This window comes from Lygodium microphyllum, chromosome 30 (assembly GCF_053477565.2).
Source record: "Lygodium microphyllum isolate KBCC chromosome 30, Lygodium_microphyllum_v1.1.10, whole genome shotgun sequence".
Classification (NCBI taxonomy): Eukaryota; Viridiplantae; Streptophyta; class Polypodiopsida; order Schizaeales; family Lygodiaceae; genus Lygodium; species Lygodium microphyllum.
The window spans coordinates 60,273,783-60,301,721 of NC_141164.1; the positions used below are offsets into that span (position 1 = coordinate 60,273,783).

The 27,939-nt window shown below is 45.3% G+C and overlaps 1 protein-coding gene across 8 annotated transcripts in view; it reads left to right on the forward strand.

Annotated features, from left to right (window-relative positions):
* LOC148009902 (DNA-directed RNA polymerase V subunit 1-like) overlaps window positions 1-27,939 on the forward strand; it is a 222,927-nt gene that overhangs the window by 98,442 nt on the left and 96,546 nt on the right. For 5 of the 8 annotated variants that reach the window (XM_087672949.1, XM_087672950.1, XM_087672951.1 and 2 more), the window contains 4 exons: window positions 4,937-5,196; window positions 5,300-5,473; window positions 5,575-5,707; window positions 5,781-5,877. In XM_087672949.1, coding sequence (XP_087529075.1) covers window positions 4,937-5,196; window positions 5,300-5,473; window positions 5,575-5,707; window positions 5,781-5,877 — 664 coding nt within the window. The remainder of the gene's footprint in view (window positions 1-4,936; window positions 5,197-5,299; window positions 5,474-5,574; window positions 5,708-5,780; window positions 5,878-27,939) is intronic. The other 3 variants (XR_015689707.1, XR_015689708.1, XM_087672952.1) reach the window with 1 other exon arrangement.

Sequence of the window (27,939 nt, forward strand, 5' to 3'; positions counted from 1 at the left end):
TAATGATTTGCATGGCTACGTGTAAACTCATGAGATAGCATAAAAGTATCAAAATTTTTGTACCATTGCCGTGGTGCTTGCTTCAGTCCATACAGGCTGCACTTTAGCTTACACACGATCTCTACTTTTCCAAGAACTACAAAGCCCTCGGGTTGTTTCATGTAGATTTCCTCGTCAATGTCACCATGCAAGAAAGCTGTTTTTACATCCATTTGATACAGCTCTAAATCCAAAACAGCAGTAAGAGCAAAAAGCACACGTAAAGTGGTCATCTTCACAATAGGTGAGAAGACCTCTTGGAAGTCAATCCCTTCCTTTTGTGCATAACCTTTGGCAACTAGCCTTGCCTTGTACTTGGGTTTCCCATCAACTGTCTTGACTTTGTACACCCATTTGTTTGGAAGTGGCTTCTTTTCCTTTGGTAATGACACAAGATTCCACGTATCATTTGCATATAGAGATTTAATCTCTTCATGCATAGCTAGCTCCCACTTATTGCTGAACTCACATGACTTGGGCTCTTTGTATGTAAGAGGCTCACCCTCATCTATAAGCATCACATAATGCAAGGAGGGGTGAAACGTATGTGGTTGCCTTCTTACGCGTGTAGACCTGCGTACCCAATGATCAACATTTTCAGGAATTGGGTCTACATAAGGAGGTATATTATTTTCAGCATTCATTTGTTGTTGTAAACCATTTTCAGCATCTTGTTCATGCTGTACAGCACCTTCATTTTCATTTCCAGCACCTGCATTTTCATAATCGGCAAGCCTATCTTGCTGTCCATGACCTCCTTGTGCTTCTATTTGCTGTCCATCATCATCTAGCTCAAAAGTAACCGGCTGATCATCAGAGTCAGCCTGTGGTACAGCACCTTGAGGCTCATTTTTTGAAGTTACGGGTGGCTGTAAACTCTGAAATTTCACCTTTTTCAAATCTTCATTAGAGGCTAAAGAGCCTTTCAGCAATTTTGCCTCATTAAACACAACATTACGGCTGTGAATAATTTTCTTGGACTGAGGTAACCACACTTTGTAGCCAAATTCACCCTCATCACCATAGCCCATGAAAATGCCTTTGGTGGATTTTGGGTCAAGTTTGTTCCTCGGCTCATCCCTAACATGTACAAAAGTATCACAGCCAAATATACGTAAATGGTCATATGAGGCCGATTTTCCAGACCAAACCTCCTCAAGGATGCCATTATTTAAGGACCTATTTGGAGAGCAGTTGCAAATGTGAACCGCGGTTTTGAGTTCCTCTCCCCAAAATGCATGAGGGAGATTGGCAGTGGATAGCATGCACCGCACTCTTTCGCATAAAGTCTTGTTATATCTTTTAGCCATCCTATTTGAAGAAGGACTATAAGGAGCTGTAAGCTCCCTCTTAATACCATGTAAGTCACAAAATGACTTGAATTCAGTCGATGTGAACTCACCCCCATTATTAGTTCTCAAGCATTTCAGCTTTCTATCTATCTGAGTGGTCACAAATGCATGAAAAGTTTTAAAAACAGTAAACGCTTCACTTTTCTTTTTCAGCAAGTACATCCAAATCGTCTTGGAACAATCATCAATAAAGGAGACAATATGCAGCACCACCCAATGATTTCACGGGCATACTATATACATTAGAATGCACTAAGTCCAAGACATTGGACTTACGAGAGACACCAGAGTAAAATGAAATTTTTATTTGCTTTCCAAACTGACACTCATTACAAAAATCAAGTTTAGAGTCTTTTCCATCAACCCTCTTCAGAGAGGTAAGAACATCAAGTCCTTTTTGGCTCATATGGCCTAATCTCTTATGCCATAACTCCAAGTGGCTGCAAATTTCAGCAACTGCAAGAAACTTGCCATTCAAGGCTTTACAATGCAAACAATACAATGTGCCCTTCTTTGTTCCTTTTGCAATCAGCATGGAACCCCTTTTTACTTTCCACAGACCACCACCAAGCAGTGTGGTATAGCCATGCAAGTCAAGCTGACCAACAGATAGTAAAATCTTTTTAATGCCAGGCACATATCTGACCTCTTTCAACACAAGCTCTTGACCATTGTCTAAAGACAAGTGTACAGTGCCAATCCCATCAATGCTGCAAGCATGGTTATTTCCAAGGTACACCCTTCCATAACTGCTTACATTGAACTTAGCAAAACACTCCAAGGAAGGAGTTACATGGAAAGAGGCACCAAAGTCTACAATCCAAGTCTGAGTGACACCATCATCAATTGACAAGAGTGCATCATTCACATCAGCCTTGGTAATCTGCATATCCTGTATGTGACATACAAGGGCATCGTAATCAACTACACATAATACATCAGCCTCCGTATCTGAAAGCTCCTCTATGACCACATTGGAGGCCACATTGGCCTTTTCTTTGCCTTTGGATGTCTCCAATGTATCTGTCTTTTTCTTCCTTTTTCTTTTTATCTCCTGCATTTTTCTTTCTCTCTTGTTCCTTCTTGTAGTACCTGCAATCAGGTTTCTTGTGGCCCTTTTGACCACAATGATAGCAAGTGATGTCACTCTTATCCTTTCCTTTGCTCTTGCTCCTATTTCTTTGCCCTGCATATGCATTTTTCTTTTCAGCCTTGCCTCTTACATTATAACCTGAGTTGTTGCCTTCTCCACTAGACATACGTCTAATTTCTTCATTCAAGATAGAACCCCTCACCCCATCATACGAGAGATTGGGGTTATTGCTGAGTGAAACCACCAAGGTTTCCCACGAGTCCGGCAGTGTCATGATCAAAAAGATCGCCCTCAACTTATCATCAAAGTCCAAGTGTGCATCTTTGAGCTGATTTGGAATCCCTGTAAATACACTCAAGTGCTCAGTTGCAGGCTTTGACTCATCCAGTCGCATATTCACCAACTTGCGCATTAAATGCACCTGATTAATAGGTGTGATGATCTCATAAGTAGTTTTCAGCTTCTCCCATATTGCATAACCTGTGTGTAAACCCTTAATGTCTGTCAGAATGTCATCAGTGACACCCATCTTTATGTAAGCCACAACCTTTTTATGCACTCTGGCCCAATCTGCATCAGACATTAGTGCGGGTTTATCTTCCTGCAAAGCATCCTCACAATCCTTTAGGAACAAAATGCCCTGCATACGGTCTTTCCAAAGGTCAAATCCATGACCATCAAACCGTTTAATCTCCATCAAACTCTTGATGTCTGAATTGGAAGAAGTTGTAGCCATTTTATCACGAACACAAGAGTAAATGCACTAGTTTGCAGAAGCACAAGCTGAACCAGTAAAATACCCTGCTGTTTTTCCTCAACCAGAAATAAATCTCTGCTGTTTATACATTAACCAGCCACTGCACGGGCAAAAGATGCAGAAATTTACCAAAATTCTGCTCAAATCCCCAAAATTTCAAGTCCAAAATTGCATGAATGTCAGTCAATCTGACCCAGCTGAGTAAAGCTTTGCCAATACATGAAAAGGCCCAAATTTTTGAGATCCAATGTCAAGAAATTTTACCCAAAAATGCAAAATTTCGACAAAATTGGCAAAATCCCCAATTTAATTGAGGTCACCGCTCGCGATGTTTGCAATTTCTGACTCAAAAGTCACTGATAGGCATGAATGATGCCAAATCTGGGAAAAGCCCCAAATTTTGTGGCCAGATTTGCACAGATTTTGAAATTGTGCCTCTAGTGTGTGAACTCCTGCCAAAGAGGAGGGATTCAAGAAAAGATTTTAAAAAAAGTCAGGGATTTACGAAATGACGAAGGGGAGGGGGGGGGGGGATCCGTTGACCTTGCTTGGTCACATCTGACGTCACACTTGCCCGCCGGCGCCGCCTGCTTGTCGCCCGCTAGGCGACCTCTGCGCCCCGTCACTCTAGGACACGAAAGCTCAGCCGTCCGCCTGCTGCTTCACGACACGAATGCTCAGTTGCCCTCTTGCTGGTCGTTTTCGACCGGTAGGACGTTGGGAAGCGTGCACAGAACCTTAGGCTTTGATACTAGTTGTTGGAACTGGAAGGACATACTCGAGAGAGTTTGAGATCGAGCAAGAGTGAGCGTATGAGTGTGACGGCTGGAGTGAGTGTGAGTAGAGTGAAAGTCCAAGACGATAAGAGTGTACCCAACAATATGTTGGTATACAAAGAATAAAATGTATTTATACTTAGGGCACGTCAAGGGTGCGTTCACATGTACAGTGTGCGTGTACTATATACATGGAGGTCAGCGGGCCTTTATATCCCAACACTTCTTTTCATCTTTTTATTGTTCTTGTTCTTTGCCACCTTTCAATTTCTTGAGCTTTTTGAAATAATGTTACATGGATGTCCAACATCAACTATGGTTTATCAAATGCTGCCGCCTTGTGAGATAAAGAATAATGCACCAGGTTCAAGTCTCAAGATGGCTGGCATACAGAGAATCCATAATTGAAGAAACTTGAAGTTGCCTGAAGAGTGTGCAAGCCATCAGTGGGTGTAAATGCGGGTAGTATTGAACTTGTACATACAGATATTGTGAATGGTATAATGCTAGTGGCATTTTTCTTAAGCCATTCATACTTGGAGGTATTCCTGTACTTACATAGACATGTAATACTATTAGGTATACAATTCCATTGGTTTCATATATACTCAATAGTATTTGCAATTAGTAAAGAAGAGGTTCTACTCTTTTGTTCTTATAAACTTTCCTGGGACAAGCTTGATACTTACAGATTTTTTTTGTACAGGAAGTCCCTTACAGGGCTGGTTTATACTTTGTGCTTGCCTTAGGATACATCGTCCTGGGGGGAGCTTTATTAAAGAGAATTTTGCTTGTCTGGGAAAAAAACTCGATACCGCATTGTTGCAAATGTTTATCTGCATCATATGTAATGAGGTGAAGAATGATTATGCAGTCCATACCACACATTCTTTTAATACAATCAATTGTAATCTTACAGGGTACAATAATTTGCAGTCAGTGGAAATCATGTCCTCTGATCTTGCACACGAGTCATGGCTCTCTGAACAACCAGAACCTGTTATTGAGATTATGGTGAAGCGAGACCAGGTTAAAAGAAAGAGTGATGCATGGCATTTAGTAAAAAATCTGACACTGCCTTTCCAAGATCTTATAGATTGGTCTCGAACCATGCCAGGGAGCATACAAGGTTTATTTGAGACACACGGGATTGAAGCATCCCGTGCATGCATTTTTCAGGTTGTTATAGATGTATGAAGCACCTTTTCTGTGCTCATTGTAGCAAAGAAAGAGTAAACACATTTGGTTTTGAGACTAACTTGGATTGTACAATGTTTTGCAGCGATTGAAAAATGTATTCCGAATTTTTGGCAGCTCTGTTCATACACAGCATTTAATGCTATTGGGTGACATGATAACACACACAGGACTTGTGGTTGGATTTAATGCTGCTGGATATCGTGCATTCACTACCAGCCTGAATACATCTGCACCGCTGACACTCAGCCTTTTTCAAGTAAGAAAACTAATACTTATATTCAAGCATTCCAGAATTCCACTGAAGATTCAAAATTCTAGTGGAATTAACTATGCTGTCGTCTTGTGTGAGTGGTGCAGAACACTATTAAGAACATTCAGCGAGCAGCTCTCAAAGGGAAATGTGATTTCCTCAATGGTGCAGTTTCTTCTATTTGTTTCGGCAAATACTCTGGAGCTGCAAAATTTGAACTTCTATGGAGAGAATTTGAAGGTACAAGATTGATTATCTTCGATATTTAGCACTGTGAAAACTGTTTTTTCTGAATCAAGTGAGTCCTTTACAGAAGTCTCCAGTCAGCAAAACTGGTGGATGACAGATCTAATGGCTTGTATAGAGTGTCTAGTACAAGGGATGTGTAGAAAGCTTGATTTGGCGGCCTGGTAATGTCAAAGCATATGGTATTTTCATGTTTCCAAAGAAAAGGAAATCGTATTAGTGACACCTTGAAGAAAAAACCCCCCTAAGGTAAAGTTTTTGAAGGCTCTGTGAAGAGCAACTAAGGACATCATAAATCATAGTAACATGGAATGGGGAACGGGAACGGGAACGGGGATGGGGACGGGGACAAGGATGGGGTTGGGGATGGGGGACGGCTAAAAGCAAGGAACGGGGACGGGGTGGGACGCGGGAGGGAACGACATACATAAATAGCATTTGAAAATGTATGCATGTGATGTGGTGGATGGATGTGTGGGCATAGTAATAGGGGATGCCCATTTTGTAGCTTCCCGTCCCAGTCCCATCCCCATGTTAGAGCCCCCTCTCATGGTAACAGGAGATGGCAATTTATTATTCTTGTCCCCATGGGCCTGTCCCTATCCCCAAAACCGGTCCCATGTTACTGTGTGTGGGGGTGAACGTATACTACCAAAGAACATACAAAAAAACCACCCCCTAAAAGACACCCACTCCAAAAAAAAAAGAAAAAAGTCAAAAACGTCCCCTAACAGGGGACGTGGCAAGGGGACGAGGTAGGGGACTGCAGGGATGGGGGGACGGCTGTTGGGGACGGGACAGGGGATGTCCCTGTCCCATTTAGGCGTCCCCATTCGGCCCATCCGTTTGGGACGGCGTTCCCGCGTTCCGGGGCCTCGGGACAGCCATTCCCTGTTACTATGTCATTAATGCAATAGTTGTGTGACCAACCAATCTGGTGGGCTACATTGTGAGACCATATGAGGGGCTAGGTGGAAAAAGATGGCAGAACCCAATGTCGGCACAAAAGGGTCTCTCCTCATCCACTTAGAATCACCTTGCAAGCTGCAGCCTGTCCTATCTCCTACTTTGAATGGATGGTCTCCTTGAAAGAGGTCTCCATTGGAAACATCCTAAAGGTCAATAATACAACTAGATCTTGCAGTCCCAATGAACCAACCAAGCATGACACTAGCTAGCATGACAATGTCCTTGAGTCCACGATGATTGCAAGTAATGTGGAGTGAGGATTCTACTCAAATGCTAGACAATGATGAGAAAAGAGTGACTCCCTTGAAACTGCTCATATTAGGCTTAGAGCTACTCACTTGAAAATGCTCATATCATGGTGAGCCTATGTTTGTGAGCCACACATTATCGTGACCCAAATAATAACCACCAAAGAAAAGAAAAGTAAGAAAGAAAGCCACTACATAGTCTTTGATGTTTTGTGAACGTTTTCTAGGCTCTCCTCGATACCTTGAGTCCCGGACAATCCTATTGGCAGTGCTTTTGAGTCTCCTCTAACTTTGCATTTTGCACATGCCATTGGGGCCTTGCCATAACCACTCCATGCATCAACTGCCAAACTCCTACGTGCTGCCAGCCATGGGAAGAGAGAAATCTTTGTAGGTTTGGAGTTGTCATCCTACTTTTCCAAAAAGTCTACTGAAGGTATTTGAGATAAGTTGCCTATGCTAGTGACGAGTGGCTGCTGACTTTGCTTTCATGTTGGTCATGCATATCCTCCTCTCTAGCTTGATGGTGTAGCTATGAAGGGTTCAATGCTTGGCGTGTGAAGGAACGGGTCTCTCTAGGCCCACTCTTCTAGATCCCATTGTAATTTTTGTAGGGGTCTCCTCTGACAAACCTAGGGTCTCCCATCCATCAATCAATCAAGTGACCTGTTTCAGATTAGTGTACCATCTCCTCTCATATGCTGCCACTACTTTGATCCTCTATCTAGAGCAGCCCATGAACTTTGCTTGATTTAAGTCCTGTCTTTGAAGCTGACTGTCACTGTGAAAGTGGGCACTCAATCTCTACTAGCCACAATGACCACAAATAGAATGTCCCCTTTGGATAAGAGACCTATCCAAGTCTAAGAGGTGCTGTATTCATCTTGAACTCAGTAGAGACTCCCCTCTCATTGTTGCTACCATAACTTTGACACCTCTAAGCCCTTGTAGTTTTTACTTGTAGAACTCCTATGATAGCTTTTGAATAGAGAACGTGGACCACTACATGGAAACACACACTTTCCAAAGCATTGGAGATGGGTCTTGGGTTTTGGGATGGGGTCCCTATGTTCCGGGTCCGCATCCCTTGCGTCCCTTGTGACTATGCCTCAAGGGTGGGTTTGCCTTTAGCTTTAGTGCTTCCATTGAGCCACTCCTTGGTTTAACCATTGTTTGTAAGAAGGACGTGTTAAGAGATCCCACAACAAAACTTTTGTAGTTTCTATCACAAAGTGGGACATGGGGACATTGACTTCTACTATGACAATGCCTTGAAAGCACTCGCATAGGAAAATTTCCTCTTGTCCCTCCCCCTCACCTTCCTCATTCTACTCTTTCTCCAAAACAATCCTATTTTCCTTCCACAAACCCATGGCTCCTACTATCTAGTATCTCCTTAATCTTTTCCATGATCCTCCAACAATTCCCCCTTTCTATCATCCCCATTTCCTCTTGTATATATGTGTATCCTACAAATCTGTCAAGAAGGTTGAGAGCCCCTCATGATTCCTGTAACTGTCCCATTTTGTATTATAGCCGTGGAGAGTACCAACATTATAAAAATATGTGAACGCTTCTAAGTGCTCTTTCACATATTTGTTGTACCCAAATTCTCAAGATCATTATGCTGAAGATTGTCTCAATAGTAAAAGCCATGAAGCTCGTTAGTCTACCAATTTGATAGAGATGGCTTTGTCTATAAATTGTGCATGTGGGCCCTTAATAAATGTGCCCAAAGGAGCATAGGTCCATGTTGAAGCCATTCAGAATCCTTTGTTTGCCTCTGCAGAAAATTCATTTTGAAGTTCTTCTTCTCCCTCTAGAGAAAACTCATAGTTCCCCTCATAAAATTTCCCTTTATAACCTTGGGAGAAAACTTATAGTTCCCCTCATAAATTTTCCCTTGATAATCTTTGGAGAAAACTCATAGTTCTTCGTCTCCCTTTGGAAAAAATTCATAGTTCCCCTCATAAAATTTCCCTTTATAACCTTTGGAGAACTTTGAGGCCTCTATAGAAAATTGCGAAGTTTGAACTTTGAAAAAAAAAGTTTTCTCTAGTATTTATTGGTAGACCCTACTCAATTTTGTTGGTGCTCCCAAGGATTTTACAAATGTTGTACTAAGGCTTAAGGAGGGCTACAAGGTGATAGAGTTGTCTCTCTGACAAAGCCAAGAGCAATTATATCATCGATCTTCTTGAATAATTGTGGCTAGGGGATTATTATAGACTTCTTACTCCATAAAATTTGAAAATCATAATTGATTTCAGCTCTCCCTTCTCCAAGTTTGTATTCTTAGTCCCATAGTTCAAGAATATGTACAAAATATCTTTAAGGGAACTATTGTGGACGATGGTTAGATATAATGCCCACAGCCACACTTCTCACATTAGGAGTGAAGGATAGACAACTTGCTCCATTCACCATTAGTGTAGCAGACATAAGGCAAGCACAAAAAATGGGCTTGGTTGACGGAGTCATGGCACTAATACAATACCATCATTTTGGATATCCTTCTTTGGAGTAGACATTCTTGCCATTGAAAAGTCCTGACCCTTGGTCGTTTGTGGTTATGTATAGTGAAGGTGTGCCATGATTTGGACACTATTGTACGATACGATAAAATATGGTGCTAATTGTTATCTTGAGATTTCGTATGGTATGGTACCATATTAGTATTTAAGAAAACACTTAGTTATTTTTGACTATAGATGATAGAACACATATTTATAACTAAAAATTTTCACTTGAGTTCATAAGATGAATACATGAGGGTAACAAGAGGAAACTTCATGTGTAACATGTGCAACATGCTACAAGTAGACAAACTAGAGTGCATACATGATGCATGATACATGATACATCATATATAAAAGCAAAGCATAGGGTGGATGTCGAGAGAGGCTCTTCATTCTTTTGTGTGTGTGTGGGTGTGTGTATGTGTGTGACATGGAATGAAATGAAATGAAATATTACCATCTGCAAAGAGTCAAAATAACCTATGAGACCATGAGTTCCAATCATTTGTATGATAGTACAAAATAGTAAATGATGTGTAATAAATAGTACATGAAAGCTAAAAGCTTTAAGTAAGGAGAACTCTAGGCGACGAATAAAGAGCTCTAGTTGATATAGTCTTATGGAGGTGTAGAGGGTGTGGCTCTAGCCCGAGCCATAATCTCTTGTATCCATCTATGGAAGTGCAGAGGATGTTTGTGTTGGAGTCTGGGACATCCAGATCAGCCAAGATGGATGGCTCAATCAATCAGAATATCCCATGTGGATGTGTAGATGATTGAGCCTTGGATTGTGCTAAAACCTTTTGAGTCTCCCTTGCAAAGAAATTTGTAAGCTACCGCTGGGTAGGGCATTGTTGTCATGGAGCTGCTGTACTCCTAAAAGCGTGACTTGAAGCTATCAATAGTCAAGGAGGAATACCAGGGTGGTGTTAATCAGTGAAATCCATGATTGTAGATAGTGGTCCAAACTTGTCTCTAAATAGATAGTAGAAACGGGCTTGGATCTAATAGCATGTTGGGCAACAACAAATATAGTGCCCCTCAGTCCCTGGCTCTAGTTGATATATTGTCTTTGGCTCTAGTAGACATATGAGAGAGAGAGAGAGAGAGAGAGAGAGAGAGAGAGAGAGAGAGATTGGAGGACTTGATGGTCTGATGTAACAAAATGTAAGAGATTTAGTGAGAATGCTGACTAGATGGTTTGATGTATATATTTTTCAGAGAGAGAGTTCTAAGCCGATCTGATGGTCTGATGTAAAATATTTACTTATTCAATTATTTTCACAAAAAAAAGAGAGAGTATTAACTTCTCTAAAAGGCCAATGTGGCCTATGAGACGAGAGCAATACATACAATGGTTGTGTGTTTCTCATTTGGAACGAGAAAAGATGAAAAATATGCCTATAAGACTAAAAAGTGAAATAGTGTCCTATAAAAAGAAAACATGTCAATGATCTAAAAGTTAAAAGTAGAAAAAGAAAACTCTCTATCAATGAGATGTCTATTCTGTAAGGAGATGTATCTCTGCATGGCTGAGGTGTCTTGGCATTTTTCTCTTGTGGTGCTTAGTGATGGTTCTAATTTGTCTGTGGTGTGGATGTCTAGGCCTTCGTCTGAGTGGGTGTGGTTGCCTAGACCGGCTTAGTGCTATTGCTCTATCCAAAGGGACACCTACAGAAGATGAGGTCCAATTTTGATGTATTCTTGTAGGCTATGTGGCAGTAGTAGTGGTATGTGCCACACGGTTGTGTAGGAGTGAAAAAAGTCAGTGACCACTCTCTATCTATTTGAGCCGAGTTGTGGGGGCCTCCTACTTTGTAGAATAGTTGCTTTATGCCTCTAGAGCTTCACGAGGAAGAAACCCTAGCGTCTCTTGATCCTCAAATTGCATGATTCATCTCAAGGGTCCAAAACCCTCTCAAAAGAGACAGTGGTATTTGCCTCATATATCATAATATACTGCGCATCAGCAGATGTAGTGTTTCTTTGTCTCTGGCTCTTTGTCACATAGTGAGCATATGTATTCCTTTGTTTTTATGCTCTCCCATCTACTTGTCAGGTGGTGGATCTGACCGATAACTATGCACATTCCATGAGGCAGCTATGTATCCATGTGGCTGTGGGTGACAAAACCATCCTGAGATACCTGAAGAAAGTGGGTTTTGTAGTGTGCCATCATTGTGCCATGGGGGGAGGGGGGTTAGATCCAAGTCTTCTTTGTATCTAACCTTAGTATGTGTGCTTTGATCACATGGTTTAGGTTTGGTTGCCAGCTCTGATCGGCTTAGGTTAAGTGCAGGGCGGTCCAAGCTATAGTCAAAGGGGGGTAGTCTGTCAATTTGCAACCTGTGTAAACTCATCCATGTACTCATTTGAGCATACCAATAATGTGTGTCACTCTTTGCTGCTACCTCTCTAGAAGAGGCCATGGCTAGCCGTGGGTATCTATCTTGGGGGAGCTCCCATAATCTATGTATGAAAGTCACTGCTTGGACCAAGGCCTCAACCACCATGGGTGATGCTCCTAACTCAGCTATGATAATCTCATGTGGGGTTGAGCTCTTCACTCGTATCATATGTGAGATCATGATGACTAGTGGTCTTTCCATATGCTGCTACCCGTCATATTATTTCTTCTTTGGCCCATCCTGGCCTCCCAAAGGCTCTCTCCTCGTGTTGAAGAGTCTCGGATCCCGAATAGCTGCCCCATATTAGAGTGTCAGTCTAACGAGGGTGTCAAAAAGTCTGGTGCACTGTTCATGAAACGGTATGTGAGCACATTTCCTCTCCAATGCATCTAAGGTTGCATATGCTTTTGCCAAACGAGCCTCTGATGTCTCTCTCCAAGAGAAATGTGGTCCCTTTGATGTGACCCCCAAATAAACATACTGCCTGACCATCTCCACTGGATCTCCATCGAAAGTAAACTGGTGCTCACCTCTTCTAACCCAAGCAGTTGAAGTGCTAAATACCATAACTTTAGTTTTCCCAAGGTTCACCTTAAGTTCTCCTTGTGTGCAAAAAGCTGATAATGCATCCAAGTGTCTATTTAGTCCCTCAGGTGAGTCAGATATAAGTACAATATTGTTTCCATAAAGCAGTAATGGTATTAGCACTCCAACTAGGGTGGCTCCAATCCCGCCAATTCTATCCACATATTTTGAAATTTCATGTGTGTACAGCCCAAATAGTGTTTGTGAAAGTGGGCAGGCTTGTTTCACCCCAATGGTTTCATTGACTGTATTTAAGATGCCCTCAGGTGTCTGCAGTCTACCTATCACTATCTCATACAAGGCATAGATATTCCATTGTATTTCTATGAGCACATCAATGTCTTGCATTCTTCTCTTGAGTCTAGCACGTGGTACCGTGTCAAAGGCCTTGCGAAACTCCACAAAACAGCAGTAGATCTTTTTCTTGAATGCCTTGCCTTCTTTGATGATTGCCCTCAATGTAAGGATATGGTCTAGAGTTATATGTTCCATCCTGAAACCAGCTTTGCCTTTTGATCTCAGGCCATGCATCTTGGCCCATCTACTCAATGCTTGTTCCACAATAGAGGTATATATTTTGGCAAGCATGTGTCGCAAGCATGATGGTTTGATAGTTACTAAGTAGCGTGGGGTCTCCACTCTTAAAGAGCGGTAGAATAGTATGGTCTAATCAGGTGGTTTGAAATCCCTCACAGACTGCCCTATTAAAGATGTGAGTGAGCGCTGGAGCCAAGATATAGCAAGCATGCGTGAAGTGTTCTGGTACTAAACCATCATGATCTTGGGCTTTCCCAACAACAACACCCCCCCCCCCCCCCCCCCCCCCCCCCAATCTGCGATTTGCTGGTCCTGAGATTGAGGAGAGTGGCATCTGCGATTTGCTGGTCTCCAGGTTGAGGAGAGTGGCATAGGGTCTTGGCCAAAAACAGCATAAAGTGCGCAAGCATATTCATGCGAATCATTCTGCCTAGTAATCTGTTTAGGTGACTAGCTCTCATGCATCCTTTTCCTTGCTCTCTTGCTTTCATGTCCCAAGAAGATGGAATACATTTCTGTTTCTAGTTTGCTCAAGCATTACCACTTCTTTTTGCATACCAATCGTTTGAAGAGTGTTCAAGCATACTTGATCAAGTAGTCTATTGTGCTTCACCCTTTCTTGTTATTCCAAAATGTGAAACCATTAGATCCTGGCCACTATGGCAACCCGTTAAGGATGGCCAAACCATGTGCACTTTCCAATGCCAGTAGGCATGCGCCATATTCTGTTCTCTCTCTATTTTGGGCTAATTTGACTAATCCCACTTCATCTAATTCAATATCTCTAAACATCTCATTCCTAGTGTCAAAGAAAGTAGATTGGTTGCTTCCTATGCATGCATTAAAGTCTCTTGCTAGTAAAACATTCCAAATGCTCATAAATCTCATTATGTCCTCATATAGTGGTATATACGGGGATGCCTCTTTAGGGGAAAGCTGAGAGTATGCAAGGGGAAAGTAGCTTATGGCAATATATATGTCTTGAGCTCTATTTGTATGTAACCTGATCCACATGTATCTTGCCTTTGCATCTCTATGTACCACTTTGATTGTATCTCCTAGCTCTTCTCTAAACAAAATTGCCATACCTCCTGATCCCTTCGTCCCTCCATGCCTCCTAGGCTGAGGGCAATATGTGTACTTTCCCATCTATATCCATATACATTAGGTAGACGGCTGTCTTTACACTAGTATATGTGTCAGTATACCTAGCAATGTTTATCCCTTTGAAAGTATCCCTAAAATAACCCGCATCTGTCTTAAGGGAGCGATTGCAGCTCCATAGTGTGAACTTCAGGATGTTATAGGTTGCACATTGTCATTCTGTCCTTTTCTCTATGATGATGACTCTTCCATCTCTGTAGATAGCCCATTTACTTGCTTTTCATGCCTCTAGAACACATGGCACGTTTTCCTTGGGCTAGGGTAAGGTCTTCATCTAGGTAGATCTTCTCTCTTTTGAGAGTGATCGTCTTGGAGAGGATGGCTCTCTTCTTTTCCAAGTCTCCAAAATTTAGGATAAGGACTTTTGTTTTTGTGTCTTCTTTTCCAACTCGCCAAGCCGCAACGATGGGTGCATTCGTAGCCCTACTTTCGGTGGCAAGAGTTGTAGCATCTTCAATTGGGGAGCTTTTCTCATCTAGTCGAACCACTCTTACATGGAGTGCGCGTGCACGTCTTTTTTTCTCTTCTCCCAAGGTGGCATTCATCACTTCCACTTTCTTGCCATGCTTTGCTTTGTTCTTTTTTGCAACATCTATCCATTCTGCACTTTCTTTGACAACATTCTCAACATTCTCCATTTTGTTTTGGGTTCCTTTCACTACACTTGCATATGTGTGCATATCCTTTTTTAAAACATCCATTTCTTGTTGCAGCTTTGGTGTGATTTGTGATTCCTTTTGCGTGTCCAATTTCTTTTTGGATTCTTGTAGTTCTTCTTTTAGGCTAGAGATCGTTGAGTCTTTCTCTACCGTGGGTGCATCCAATGTTTGTTGCATCTCATTTTTTAGTTCCTCCATCATTTCACTTGGAACTTGCTCTTGTATATCAGTTTCCATTTCCTTCCTCATGATACACATTTCATCATGGAGCATGGTCAACGTCTCCTCATATAGTGCTTCATTGATTTTGTGGGATGTCTTCCCATTTCTACTTAACCCTAGAGGGACATTTCAATCTTGGGTTTTATGCCCATAGTTTTTGTATCTCAGGTTCTTTGATAGTGTCTGGAACATGAGAGAGAAAGAGAGAGAGAGAGAGAGAGAGAGAGAGAGAGAGAGAGAGAGAGAGAGAGAGAGAGAGGGAGGGAGGGAGGGAGGGAGGGAGGGAGGGAGAGAGCCTTTGAGAGAGACGAGGACGGTCGACGAAGGAAGCGATGGCGCCGTCTGCGTGCCCTGCCCTGCCGTCGTCTGGTTGACCATCGCGACCGTGTTCGCTGTCGCCATCGCCATCGCCTGCGGGACTGCTCGTCGCGACCCTGTCTGCCATGCCTGTTGCGTCGCCTGTGCCCCGTCGCCCTCGCCTGCAGCCCCTGTCGCCATCGCTTGCCGGCCCCGTTGGCGCCCGTTGGCTACGTGCCCCGCCCTGCCGCCGCCCGTCTGACCTGCGGGCTTGGCGCCGCCCTGCGCGCCACCCTGACCTGTCGCCTGTCGCTACCCCCTGTGCGCCCGTCATCGCCCCTTACCCTGTCGCCTTTCCTCACCCCCTGCATGACGTCTTTGACCCGCCTGCGTGCTGCGCCGCCCTGCCCTGTGATTTCTTCGCCGTCCTGCCCTGCGCGCCGCCTGGTCCCTTCCCCCAGGGCAGCGCAGGCTTGACTGGATCCTGCTTGAAGCTGGGGACCAGCAATCCGTCCCTGCGCAGGATCGACCTCACCTAACCTAGCTCGCCCTCTGCCAGGACGAGTGTGAAGACAGCAGTACGGCTGGCCTGGATATGGATTTTCTTGACCGGACGGTGGCAGCCCTTGGCCCTGATTCCGATGCAGAGGAGCCGGAAGATATGGTGCCATGCACGGAGGAGTTGCCGCCTGCCGGCAAACGCTCCAAGCATACGGCTGATGAGCCAATGAGTCCTCCGGAACGCTCCTATGCGCAAGTGGCCTCTGACCTTGTGGATTCGCAGGAAATTGACTGGGAGCATTTGCTGGACTTCGCCAATACTCTGCTCGGCGATTATGTCCACGATAATACCGAATCTTTTTCTGTTGCGGGAACGGATGATGTGCTGGAAACCACGGTGGACCCCAAATTAGTCTTGCGATCCTTCTCGGTGTTTTATGACCGTGCAGTTATACTTTTCTTCATTGGCAGGATCCCAGTGCTTTCGCATATTCGCCAGTGGTTGCACCGTCTATTGCAAGGGGAGTCTGTTGAGGAGATCTTCCTTGGACCTCGCGGCTTTTATGAGGTGCTGCTGAAATCGGAAACGCATCGCGCTGAGCTCCTGTCCAAGTTGCCGCTATTCTTTGATCGCCGCTTGGTCCATGTTGTGCCATGGCGCCCCATGGCCGACTTCCAGCGTCTGCTTCAACGCGAATGCCCGGTGTGGGTGGAGGTGGAAAATTGTCCGGCGGTCTATTGGCCCATGTTGAAGGATGCGATGGCAGTTGTGGGAACAGTACTGGTTCCCCCAAGCCTCAGGGCGATGAACCGCAACCGTTTATACATGCTATGGGAAACGGCCAGGAAAAGGCCCGCGTGGCTTCGCCTCAATTGTTCGGACATGCATCCTTTTGTAAATGCCCCGAACAACGTAGTATGCTTAACAATTATGATATTTGCTTGTTTTCGAGATTTAATAGAAAAGAGAATGAACACTTAAAGCTGAAAATGAAAATTACTCACAAAATTACAGCCATAAAAATGTAAAAGTAATGGAGACAAGATTGAGGGTTGAAGATGGGCAACCCTCCTCGAAGGAATGTAATTCTGCTCAACCCAAGTCCCTTAGGGAAGATCTCAGTTACAATCAACCTGAGAGTGAGAAGAAGTAATTCTCACTCTCACAAGATCATGCAAAGATGTACAAACACACATGCATTATCTATTATGCAATGATAAGAACTGATTTCTTTACAGTATGAGAGAAGAAAAAGGGGAATTCAGCCTTTCTCCATCGTTGATCAGCAGTACAGGGATAGAGCTTGCTTCTTGTAGCTAAAATGGAAGAAAGAGCTGAAGAAGGAGGTGCTGTAATGAATTTACAGGCTTGCTGTCTTGTAAAACAGCAGTGATAGAAGAGGGACTATGGAGGAATTTGATAATGGAGAAGTGGGGGATGATGATGGGGATGGATGGGGCCAGTTTCTGGCTATCTGTGGGTGCTGTACATGAGTTTATAGCAAAGAAAAATGATGCTCAATGAAGAAAAACGAGCTCTTATTTATAGGAGAGGGGAGAGCTAGTACAAAAGGGGAAAGTGGAGTAGCACAAGACAAGTGTCCAGCCACATGTCATGAGATGTGACAAGTGGTGGGACACTTGGAAACTTGTGTGACAAGTGTCTTGACACTTGTCTCTTCTTTATGGCCTTCCTTTTTGGGTTGAATATTGTCAAGAATAGAAACAACCAAATTTAGTAAGCACAGTCAGAGTACAGAACTTACTATTTTTAGAATGACATCCCTATTTTTTAGGACTAGCATTTTTAGGCTAATTCGAGGCTCCTAAAATTTAGGGACCTCCTAAAATTTAGGGATCTCCTAGAATTTAGGGACCCCCCAATATGGGTATCATATGAAAGCTTTTTCCGTGTACATCGCAAAAATGGTATCCGAATCTTCATGTGACTTTCCTATGCAAAGAAATGTGCATTTCAAGCTTTCAGCCCACACATGCACATTATACAAGCATTTCATGATCATGCCATCTTGTTGATTGTAACTGTCTGTTTTGGTGGATCTAGCCCACACTTCAAGGCATCAATCCTTTCTGTGTGCGAGTCTAACCCTGATGTGCGTGAGTTCTAGTCACAGGCGCCCAATCGGGTCATATAGGTGGAAGTGTGAACTATCTTTTCTCTAACCCACCGTGTGGATCCACCATAACCTGTGACCACTCATTAGTGGCCAGCTCCAATGCACTTTTCTTTATATCTAATTAGTGCAAAGGAAATAAATTTAATAAATCATTATATAGATAAATTAATGAAAAAGGATACAAATTCTGTTTCTATAGAGTTGTGACACCTTTGTATTTTCGCTTAAAATGGGGCAACTTTGCGGGACACTGCTTTTCATGTGGTAAATTGGGGCATTTCATGGCCGAATGCCCTGAAAAGCAATCGTCTTCGGAGGATGCGCAGGTTGTGCTGCCCAAGGACGACATGGTGCTTGATGCCACGCCCCAGGAAGCCCTTCGGTCTCCTCATGTCATGGATAAAGGCAAACAACAGGTCCTGAGTGTGGATTCCCGTCGCACTGACTGGATTGAGGCACGTCCCAAAAAAGGTAAAAAGTTGGATGCAAGCCTGGCGGATCCTGGGCCTACCACTTCCCAGGATTCTGTGCACACGTATACGCGCTGGAAAGAAATGGCCACTTCACAGCAGGCTGCGCGTCCTATGGCCCCGTCTTGTTAGCAGAGTATTTGTTAGCTCATGTGTGAGTCTGAGCTTGATCTGGGCTGGGCATTTTTTATTAGGTATTTTAGGTATTTTTCTGGTGTGGCATTTTATGCCAGTTGAGCATTTTATGCACCAGTCGGCCAGCTTTAATGCTGTCCGACCAGCATTATTGCTCCCCACTTTTTCAGCCTATTTATACTCAGTGGCTCCTCCTCAGTCAGTTACTTCATTTTCATCATCTGCAGACTCTGTGGAGAGAGGAGCCAGTGCCAGTGCCCACGCAGCCAGTGACTCACTGTTGTATGCGACTGTCTCGTGTTCAGATATATGGATTCCATTTCCCGTGCATACATCTGAGTTCTCATCTGTATCGTGTTCTTTCTTTTCTCTTTTTGTCTTGTGTTTCAGCAGTTTATTTCAGCACATGTTTATGCTTCCACCGCTGGTCCACTTCTGACATGGTATCAGTTTTCAGGATTTGTGTTTCTACTGTGTTTTCTTGCTGATTTCAGGACTGTTTTGTACCCTTGCTGATCAGACGACTGCTATTGCAGCCAGGCGACCTGTTTTGGGGCTGTTTTCAGCCTGCGTTTTTTGCAGTTTTGCCATCGCCTGCTGTCTACGCACCCTCTGCTGCCTGCGTTTTTCATATGCAGCTGCTGGCAACAGTTTTCTACCTGTTTTTCTCCAGTTTACAGCCTGCGTTTTGCTGATTCAGCGTCTCTCGTGGCTGGGTGACTGTTAATTCAGGCCGTTTTTGCTGTTTTTGGCAGTTTTTGACTGATTATTTAACTTTCTGCAGCAGATTTTGTCTTCTATTGATCAGATTTTGGGTTATATTGCATGTGAACTCTTATTTTCTGTAGTCTGTGCTTGTGTTTTGGCTGTGTTTCCTCTCTCAATTCCATCTCTTCTCTACTTCTCTTCTTATCCTCTCCATATGGCTCCTCCGTGCACTTCCACTGATGATAAGTTACATGGACCTGATTATCTCACATGGAGTGCTGTCATGAAAGCTTGGTTTGTGCAGAAGCGACTATGGTACATCGTCTGTGGAGCTATTGCTCGACCTCTCCGTCCTTTTCCTCTTCCTGAAGACTTTGATGAGGACAACCATTAGGAAGCGGTGCTCACATGGGACTCGGACGATGCCCGTGCTTACTTGGCGTTGCTTCGGTGTATTTCTAAAGCGGTCTTACCGGCGGTTACCTCCTGTAGGACGTCTCCTGAAGTATGGCAGAAGTTGCAGCAGATGTACGAGGCACCTTCCACCATGCGGGCCGTCACACTTTATGACCAGCTCCAGGAGATGAAGTTTGAGCCGAAAGATACTATTCAGTCTTTTCTTCTTCGTGTCACGCAGGTACAGGACGAGCTTCGGCACATGCAATCTGCTCTTCCCGAGGTGCATCTTGTCGGGACGGTCATCTACAAGCTTCCCCTGGAGTTTGATGGAGTGGCCAATGCTTTGCGGGCGCAGACATCATCAACTCCTGTCAGTTTTACACATATGATCTCGATGCTTCTTGAGCATGAGGCATCCTTGAGATTACGGGGGCGGCTTCCGGCACATTATGGAGGTGAGGCTTATGTTGATGCCAGGAGGCATATTCCACGGTGGATTCCGTGAGGTTTTACGGTGGATTCCGTAAACTTAGATGACCGGGGCTCATACGCAAAGAGGATTCTTTGTGCGAGAAGTTGATGGGGACGCCTGTCCTTTTCGGGCGTTTCATTAATTTAGTGTGTACATGGGTGATTCCATAGCGGGTGATTCCGCAAAATGCATATTAAATTAATAAACGTTTATGAGTTTAGAGTGCGCACTCGTAATAAATTAAGGTTAGGATTTATTTCTAACCAGTTGATTTATTTATGTAGCTGAAGACTGCTAGGTATTCACTTTTGTCGGTTTGATTGTGTTATTTTACTAACGATTGTGAATGCTTCAGTTGATGTGTAGAGATAGCAGCAGTGGCGGAGGAAAGCATTGGAGTCTAGCGGGTTTTCGACCTTTGGACTATATTTTGATAGGCGCCACGTCTATATTTTGTTATGTCTATAGAGACATCGATTATTTATTATTATTTTGTATGCGCTTATGCGCCTGGATATTTTATTTCTATTTGGACATTGAGATTGGGCGTGCCAGACTCTATGGGCACCGTCCATTAGCTTTATTTTTCTATTTTTGGTAGAAAGCAAACTCAAAAGCTAATAGCTTGTCATATTTTTGTAATTGGGCTATTTTTGAGCATAAAGATTGGAAATATACATTAAATACATGCTTTGTGAAGCGCTCACACAAGGCATGGGGGAGATTGAACCCAATTTGTCTCTTGTCTCATGTCGTGCTTGTTTTTACATGGGTTTTTGTGCTAAAAAGTAGAGTACTTTGTTCTTGGGGACCTTTGGGAATTCACCACGTGAGCTATCTGCGTCCGATCTGCGCACCAGTGGTATCAGAGCGGAGCAGAGATCAAGGGCTTCCAATCGCTACCAATCTCGGGCGAAGGCGGAGCTCCAGGAACAAACGGCCTCTACAGTCAATCTCGTCGCGAACCGTCGATACAGGCAGACTTCTGGCGATCAAGAACCCCTATTTCCACTGTCAGATCGCGAAGGACCAGGCTCTGTCGGCGGAGGACCACGCAATCATCTTCTTCACTAAACTCGTGGATAATACAGTAAGAAGCTATAACTTTTGCTTCAAAAAGCTTAGTCTTGAAGTTAGAAGCTTAAGAAATTGGAGGAAACTCTACAAAACTTCTCCACGAGGTATCTGAGGACGCCCGAGAAATCCGCGACGTCATCAAACACCTCCTCTCGTCCTCCACGGATCACGCCGTTTTCCAGTCGTTATTTCCTATCTAATAAGCTTAAGCAATTAAACTTATTAAGCTTAAGCTTAACCAATTAAGCTTAAGACACTTCAAGCTCTGCAAGTCAGTTAAGGCAAACAAAGTCAGTAAACTCCGGGTCCTGCGCATCAGAAGACAAGTTCAGTAAGTCACTTGGAATCAAGTCCTGCAAGTCCTGCAAATCGGCTAAGTCCAGCAAGTCAACAACCTTGCAAGTCTGCTAAGTCTGCAACTCTGCAAGTCAGACTAAATCAGAACTGACTAACGCTCGAAACTCATAGAAGACTTGTTTGTATGCAAAAACTCTGAACTGGAAAGTTGTTCGCAGCAAGCTGTTTTACCTATCTGCAAGTTCGTTGAAGTACTTTCAGCAAACGGAGACAGAAATATTGCTGAATTTCTGAAAATTGAAGAAGAAAATACCCAAAAATACATAGCCTTGTAACCCCAAATTTGAGCTACGCTCATCCCGCTAACTGATTTTGAGTGAGAAAGGTTTGTTGAGTTTTACAGGATGACTACCCCACATATGGAATCACCCATGTACACACTAAATTAATGAAACGCTCGAAAAGGACAGGCGTCCCCATCAACTTCTCGCACAAAGAATCCTCTTTGCGTATGAGCCCCGGTCATCTAAGTTTACGGAATCCACCGTAAAACCTCACGGAATCCACCGTGGAATATGCCTCCTGGCATCATATGTAGCTTCAGAGAGGGGTGACGGGAAGAAGAAGTCGAAGGCCCAGTGTTACCACTGTGGCAAGGGACATTTGCGGAAGGACTGCAAGAAGTTAGCGGCTTTCAGGAAGAAGGAGCAGAATACGAAGCGGGATGCTGACTCTACCGATGAGTCCTCTCCTTCATCAGACTCCGACTCCGATCCTCCGACCAAGGTGAAGTCCAAGGCGCAGAAGGGATCCTCTTCTTTGGATCGCGGGAAGGGCTTGGTGGCCCCTTCCTTGGCTGCTTTCTAGTGGTGGTGATGAGGTCATCCCTCACAACTCTCTTGTGCCAGAGAGGGAGTGTGAGCGGGTGTTCAGATGGGGCAGCCGCATCTCATCTATATTTTTATACAGGTGCACAGGTTCCAGAGAGGGACGTCCCTGACGCATAGACTTCAGTCTTGCGGAATTAAATCCTGGAGCTGGGATTGACATCCAGGTTCATGCTGAGCTGGTTATCTGACAGAGAGCGGGAGGCTTTCGTCTGGAGCTCACATGAGGGGACACTTTGGTGGTCTGGCCAAAGGCGGGGAATCCATGGTCACCTATGTTCAGGGGCATTTTTGACAAGATGGTCTTGTATACTCCTGCGAGACATTGATGATGGACACAGAGACATGCTATGATCTTCTCTATTTTCCGGTGTTTGGTACGATCGACATCGACATCAAGCTCTCTTCGAGGCACCTTGGTGGTGGCTTGATCACCCACTGCTTGGGTATCCATGGTTCTACTTGGTGGTTCTATGTTGTATAGTTTCTGATCCCTTTTCATTGTACTATTGTATTGTATCAGATCACCCATGATCTGAGAGAGGGTGTTAGCAGAGTATTTGTTAGCTCATGTGTGAGTCTGAGCTTGATCTGGGCTGGGCATTTTTTATTATGTATTTTAGGTATTTTTCTGGTGTGGCATTTTATGCCAGTGGAGCATTTTATGCACCAGTCGGCCAGCTTTAATGCTGTCCGACCAGCATTATTGCTCCCGACTTTTTCAGCCTATTTATACTCAGTGGCTCCTCCTCAGTCAGTTACTTCATTTTCATCATCTGCAGACTCTGTGGAGAGAGGAGCCAGTGCCAGTGCCCACGCAGCCAGTGACTCACTGTTGTATGCGACTGTCTCGTGTTCAGATATATGGATTCCATTTCCCGTGCATACATCTGAGTGCTCATCTGTATCGTGTTCTTTCTTTTCTCTTTTTGTCTTGTGTTTCAGCAGTTTATTTCAGCACATGTTTATGCTTCCACCGCTGCTCCACTTCTGACACGTCTGCCCCCCGTAATCAGTCTCCAAGGAGAGCTTATACTGACGGCCCCAAAGGCCCACCTGCCAAGCTCGCGTTCGATGCCAAAGGAAATGTTATTACACCCTGGGATCGGCGTTATCCCCGCCCCTCTCCCAAGGCAGTGGATTTCCCTTCTACCTCTAAAGCAGGTCGCCAGAATTCCTTTGCAGTATTGGCTGATTTTCTGGATGAGGGTGTCCTGGATGCTCTCGCGGAAAAGGTGAAATCGAGGCAGCAGGCGTCTCGTTCCTGACTTCCTTCTTTGAGGATACATGAAGATAGCCACGTGGAATGTGCGAGGCATTTGCTCTCGCCATAAGCAACATGCCATGTGGACCGTCTTGCATGAGAACCAGTGGGATGTATTGTGTGCAGTTGAGCACAAAAGTCACGGTGAAGCAGGAAAAGTGATGGATTGTCATGGATTCCGTCTGTTTTATGCAGGGACCCATGCTACACACTATTCGGGCGTGCTGATGATTGTCCATGAGAAATATCAGCCTGTCCTTGTTAAAAATGATGTGCAGGGCCGCTTTCTGGTGATCGAAGTCTTATTTGAAGGAGAGATTTTATGGCTGTCGGGCCTCTATGCTCCGAATGATCCCGCATCCCGACGGGATCTTTGGTCCACTTTGCAAGGCTCCATGTCACTCGGTCGAAGGGGGTTTTTGATGGGAGATTTCAATATGTGTGTTGACTCTTCTCAGTCCACTTCAGGGCATTCGCTAATGGATACGCCGGAAAGGCGGGTGTGGAGTTCCTTTGCTTTGCACGTACTCAAGCAAGATCTTTGGTCGTGGTTTCACCCTTCTTTTTCAGGGTTTACTTTTCATTCCGCACAATATGCAACTACCTGGTCGCGACTGGACAGAATGTATATCATACAGGGGGATGATTTTCTTCCCGAGATGCTGGAAATGAAGGTCTTGCAGCAATAGGCAGCAGAAGACTTACTGGCTTTGGTCCATTCCTTGCTTCTGGATTCCCCAAATGATGATTTTCTGCTGTCACTAGAGAGGCGGTTGGTCCATCTTATTCAAGTGTTTCAGTTGAAATCTTATCAACAGGCCAAGCTGGACAACTTGACTGACACATTGCAAGATAGTGCTTGCCAGTCTCATAAGTTCTTTTGCGCCTTGCATGCGTCTTCGGCTCGCGAAAATATGACCAGACTCCAGGATTCGGAAGGTCGCATGGTCACGGATCAGCAGACCATTGTCACTATGTGCAGAAACTATTTTATGGAACTTCTTGGTTCTTCTTCCTCGCCCAGGTTACGCATGCCCGCTCGATCTTCTATCATCTGGTCCGCCAGCAGGTTCCAGTTGATATGCAAGCCACTTTCGAGGCGTATATTTGCGAGGAAGAGGTTATGGATGTTTTGTTGCTTCGGGCCTCATGGTGGCATGTCATTAATGCTGACTCTCGACTTTCCAGTCCCTCTTCCTCTTTGCTACTGCATTTGGTCGGCTCTTGGAAAGTGGTGCTCCAAAAGGCCCGCTGGCATCCGGTAGGGGACCGCTTGCAGGCTAATTCTTTTCAGATGGAATTGTTGGCAGTATCCAGATTGCTTTCATGGGAAGATAAACAACAGCTCAGACCAAGATTTAACCGTATGGCCCGTTTGGGTGTGACTTCGATTGCGGATGCCACCCTTGCTACTCGCAATGTCCTAGCATCGTTTCGGACTGCTAGGAGACTTTTTCGGATCCCGCGCGGATACCGTGATTTATGGGGGAAGCTTTCGTCGGAACTTCAGGATAGGCAACCCTTTCCTGCCCTGGCTATGGATCGCCCTTGGTAGGACTGGGACCTTGTAGGCCGGTTGAGTCTGGAAAAGGCCGCTACTAATCAAGTGTATCATCTTCTCATTCAAGATCACCAATGGCTGGGTGTGAAAGCTAATACTGTTTGGGGCTTGCGGAAATCACTGTCCTGGTGGCAGGTAACGCTGATGGAGGGATGGCAGAATAAGACACCTTTCAAATGCAAGGTCTTTCTGTGGCGGGTACTGATTGGTGGCCTTCCTCTTGCCTCGGCCCTTTCCAAGCGTCGAATCTCCAACGGCAATTGTTTCTTCTGCACCACTACGTCGGAATCGGCCCGACATCGTTTTCTTTCTTGCCCGCTCGCCAAGAATATCTGGTCACTCTTGTTGCAAATCTGGCGCGCAGTGGTGGGGTCCTCACTGACTCCTTTCGATTGGGTTTTTGTGCGCCCAAAGTATCCCACACCGCCACCGTTACATATGAAGATCTTATTTCATTTTTTCAGATACTGGGGATGCTGGCACATTTGGACCACCCGAAATGCTTTTCTCTTTGATTCGGCCTCTAATGTACCGCGACATATTGCAAGGCTTAAAGGGCTCTTGCATTGGCAGCTAGATCTCATCAGGCACTCTGACTTGCTCCCTCGGGAGGATTTGCATTCCTGGCATTTGGCAATTGCCTCTGGGTCCTTGCCGTGATTGGTGTAACCTTTTTAGTATATTAGTCAGGGGATTTCCCACAAGTTGGCCTAGGGCCCTCGTGTAATCATGTAATCATGTAATCTTGTACTTTTTCGTAATTAATACAATTACCTTTTACGAAAAAAGAGAGAGAGAGAGAGAGAGAGAGAGAGAGAGAGAGAGAGAGAGAGAGAGAGAGAGAGTGTATCGATGATGGAGCCCCCGTCCCCGTCGCTTGAGCGCCCGTCGCTGGCCTGTGCCCCCGTCGTCCGTGCCCTCGTCGCCTGAGCCTCTCGGCCCCCGTCGCCTGGGCCCCCGTCGTTCTGGTCTGCGTCCCCGTCCGCCGTGCCTTCGTCGCTTGAGATCCTCAGCCCGCGTCGCCTGGGCCCCCGTCGTCCGTCAGAGGCTCCGTCGACTGCGCCTCCTTCGCCTGAGCTCCCGCCCTCGGCTCGCGTTCCGTCAGTTGCTGTCGACAGCTGCTCGTCTGAGACCACGGCTGTTCTGTCCGCCCCCTGCCCTACGCCTACTGCCCGCGGGTGCTTGCCCTCTGCATCTTGCGGTGCCGTGACAGGGAAAGGAATCCCTAATCTGGCAGTGCGTGACAGCAACCCTGCTCGCCTCCGAGATCTGATCTGCTCTTGTACAGAGAGAGAGAGTGAGAGAGGGAGAGAGAGAGAGAAGAGAGAGAGAGAGCGCGAGCCCTCCGGGACTTGCACAGAGCGAAAAAGAGAGAGAGTGAGGGAGCGAGCGAAAGCGAGAAGACAGCAGTATGGCTGGCCTGGATATGGATTTTCTCGACCGGACGGTGGCAGCCCTTGGCCCTGATTCCGATACAGAGGAGCCGGAGGATATGGTGCCATGCACGGAGGAGCCGCCTCCGGGTTCTGAATTGCCGCCTGCAGGCAAACGCTCCAAGCACACTTCAGACGAGCCAGTGGGTCCTCAGGACCGTTCCTATGCGCAGGTTGCCTCTGAGCCTGTGGATTCGCAGGAAATTGACTGGGCACAACTGCTGGACTTTGCCAATACTCTGCTTGGCGATTATGTCCAGCATAACAATGATACTTTCTCTGCTGCGGCTGCGGATGATGTGCTGGAAGCCACGGTGGACCCACAATCAGTCTTGCGGTCCTTCTCGGTGTTCTACGACCGTGCAGTTATACTTTTTTTCACCGGTAGGATCCCAGTGCTCCCACATATTCGCCAATGGATGCACCATTTACTGCAAGGGGAATGTGTTGAGGAGATATTCCTTGGACCTCGCGGTTTTTATGAGGTGCTGTTGAAATCGGAATCGCATCGAGCTGAGCTCCTGTCCAAGTTACCACTAGTCTTTGATCGCCGCTTAGTCCATGTGGTACCATGGCGCCCTATGGCTGACTTCCAGCGTCTGGTTCAACGAGAATGCCCGGTGTGGGTGGAAGTGGAAAACTGTCCAGCGGTATACTGGCCATTGTTGAAGGACGCGATGGCGGTTGTGGGCACAGTGCTGGTTCCCCCGAGCCTCAGGGCCATGAACCGCAACCGTTTATGCATGCTATGGGATACGGCCAGGAAAAGGCCTGCGTGGCTTCGCCTCAATTGTTCAGGCATGCATCCTTTGCATTTTCGCCTGAAATGGGGCAATTTTGCCGGCCACTGCTTTTCATGTGGTAAACTAGGGCATTTTGTGGCTGAATGCCCGGAACGGCAACCGTCTTCTGAGGAGGCGCAGGTTGTGCAGCCCAAGGATGACATGGTGCTCGATGCCCTGGCACAGGAGACCCTTCAGCCACCTACTGTCATGGATAAAGGCAAACAACAGGTCCGGGGTTTGGATTCTCCTAACACTGACTGGATTGAGGCACGACAAAAAAAAGGTAAACAGTTGGACGCAGGCCTGGCTGATGCTGGGCCTAATGCTTCTCTGGATTCTGTGCGCACGTACACGCGCAGGAAAGACATGGTCACCCCACAGCAGGATGCGCGTACTATGGCCCCGTCCGCCCCCCGTTATCCGTCTTCAAGGAAAGGCTATTCAGCAGGCCCCAAGGGCCCACCTGCTAAGCTGGCATTTGATGCAAAAGG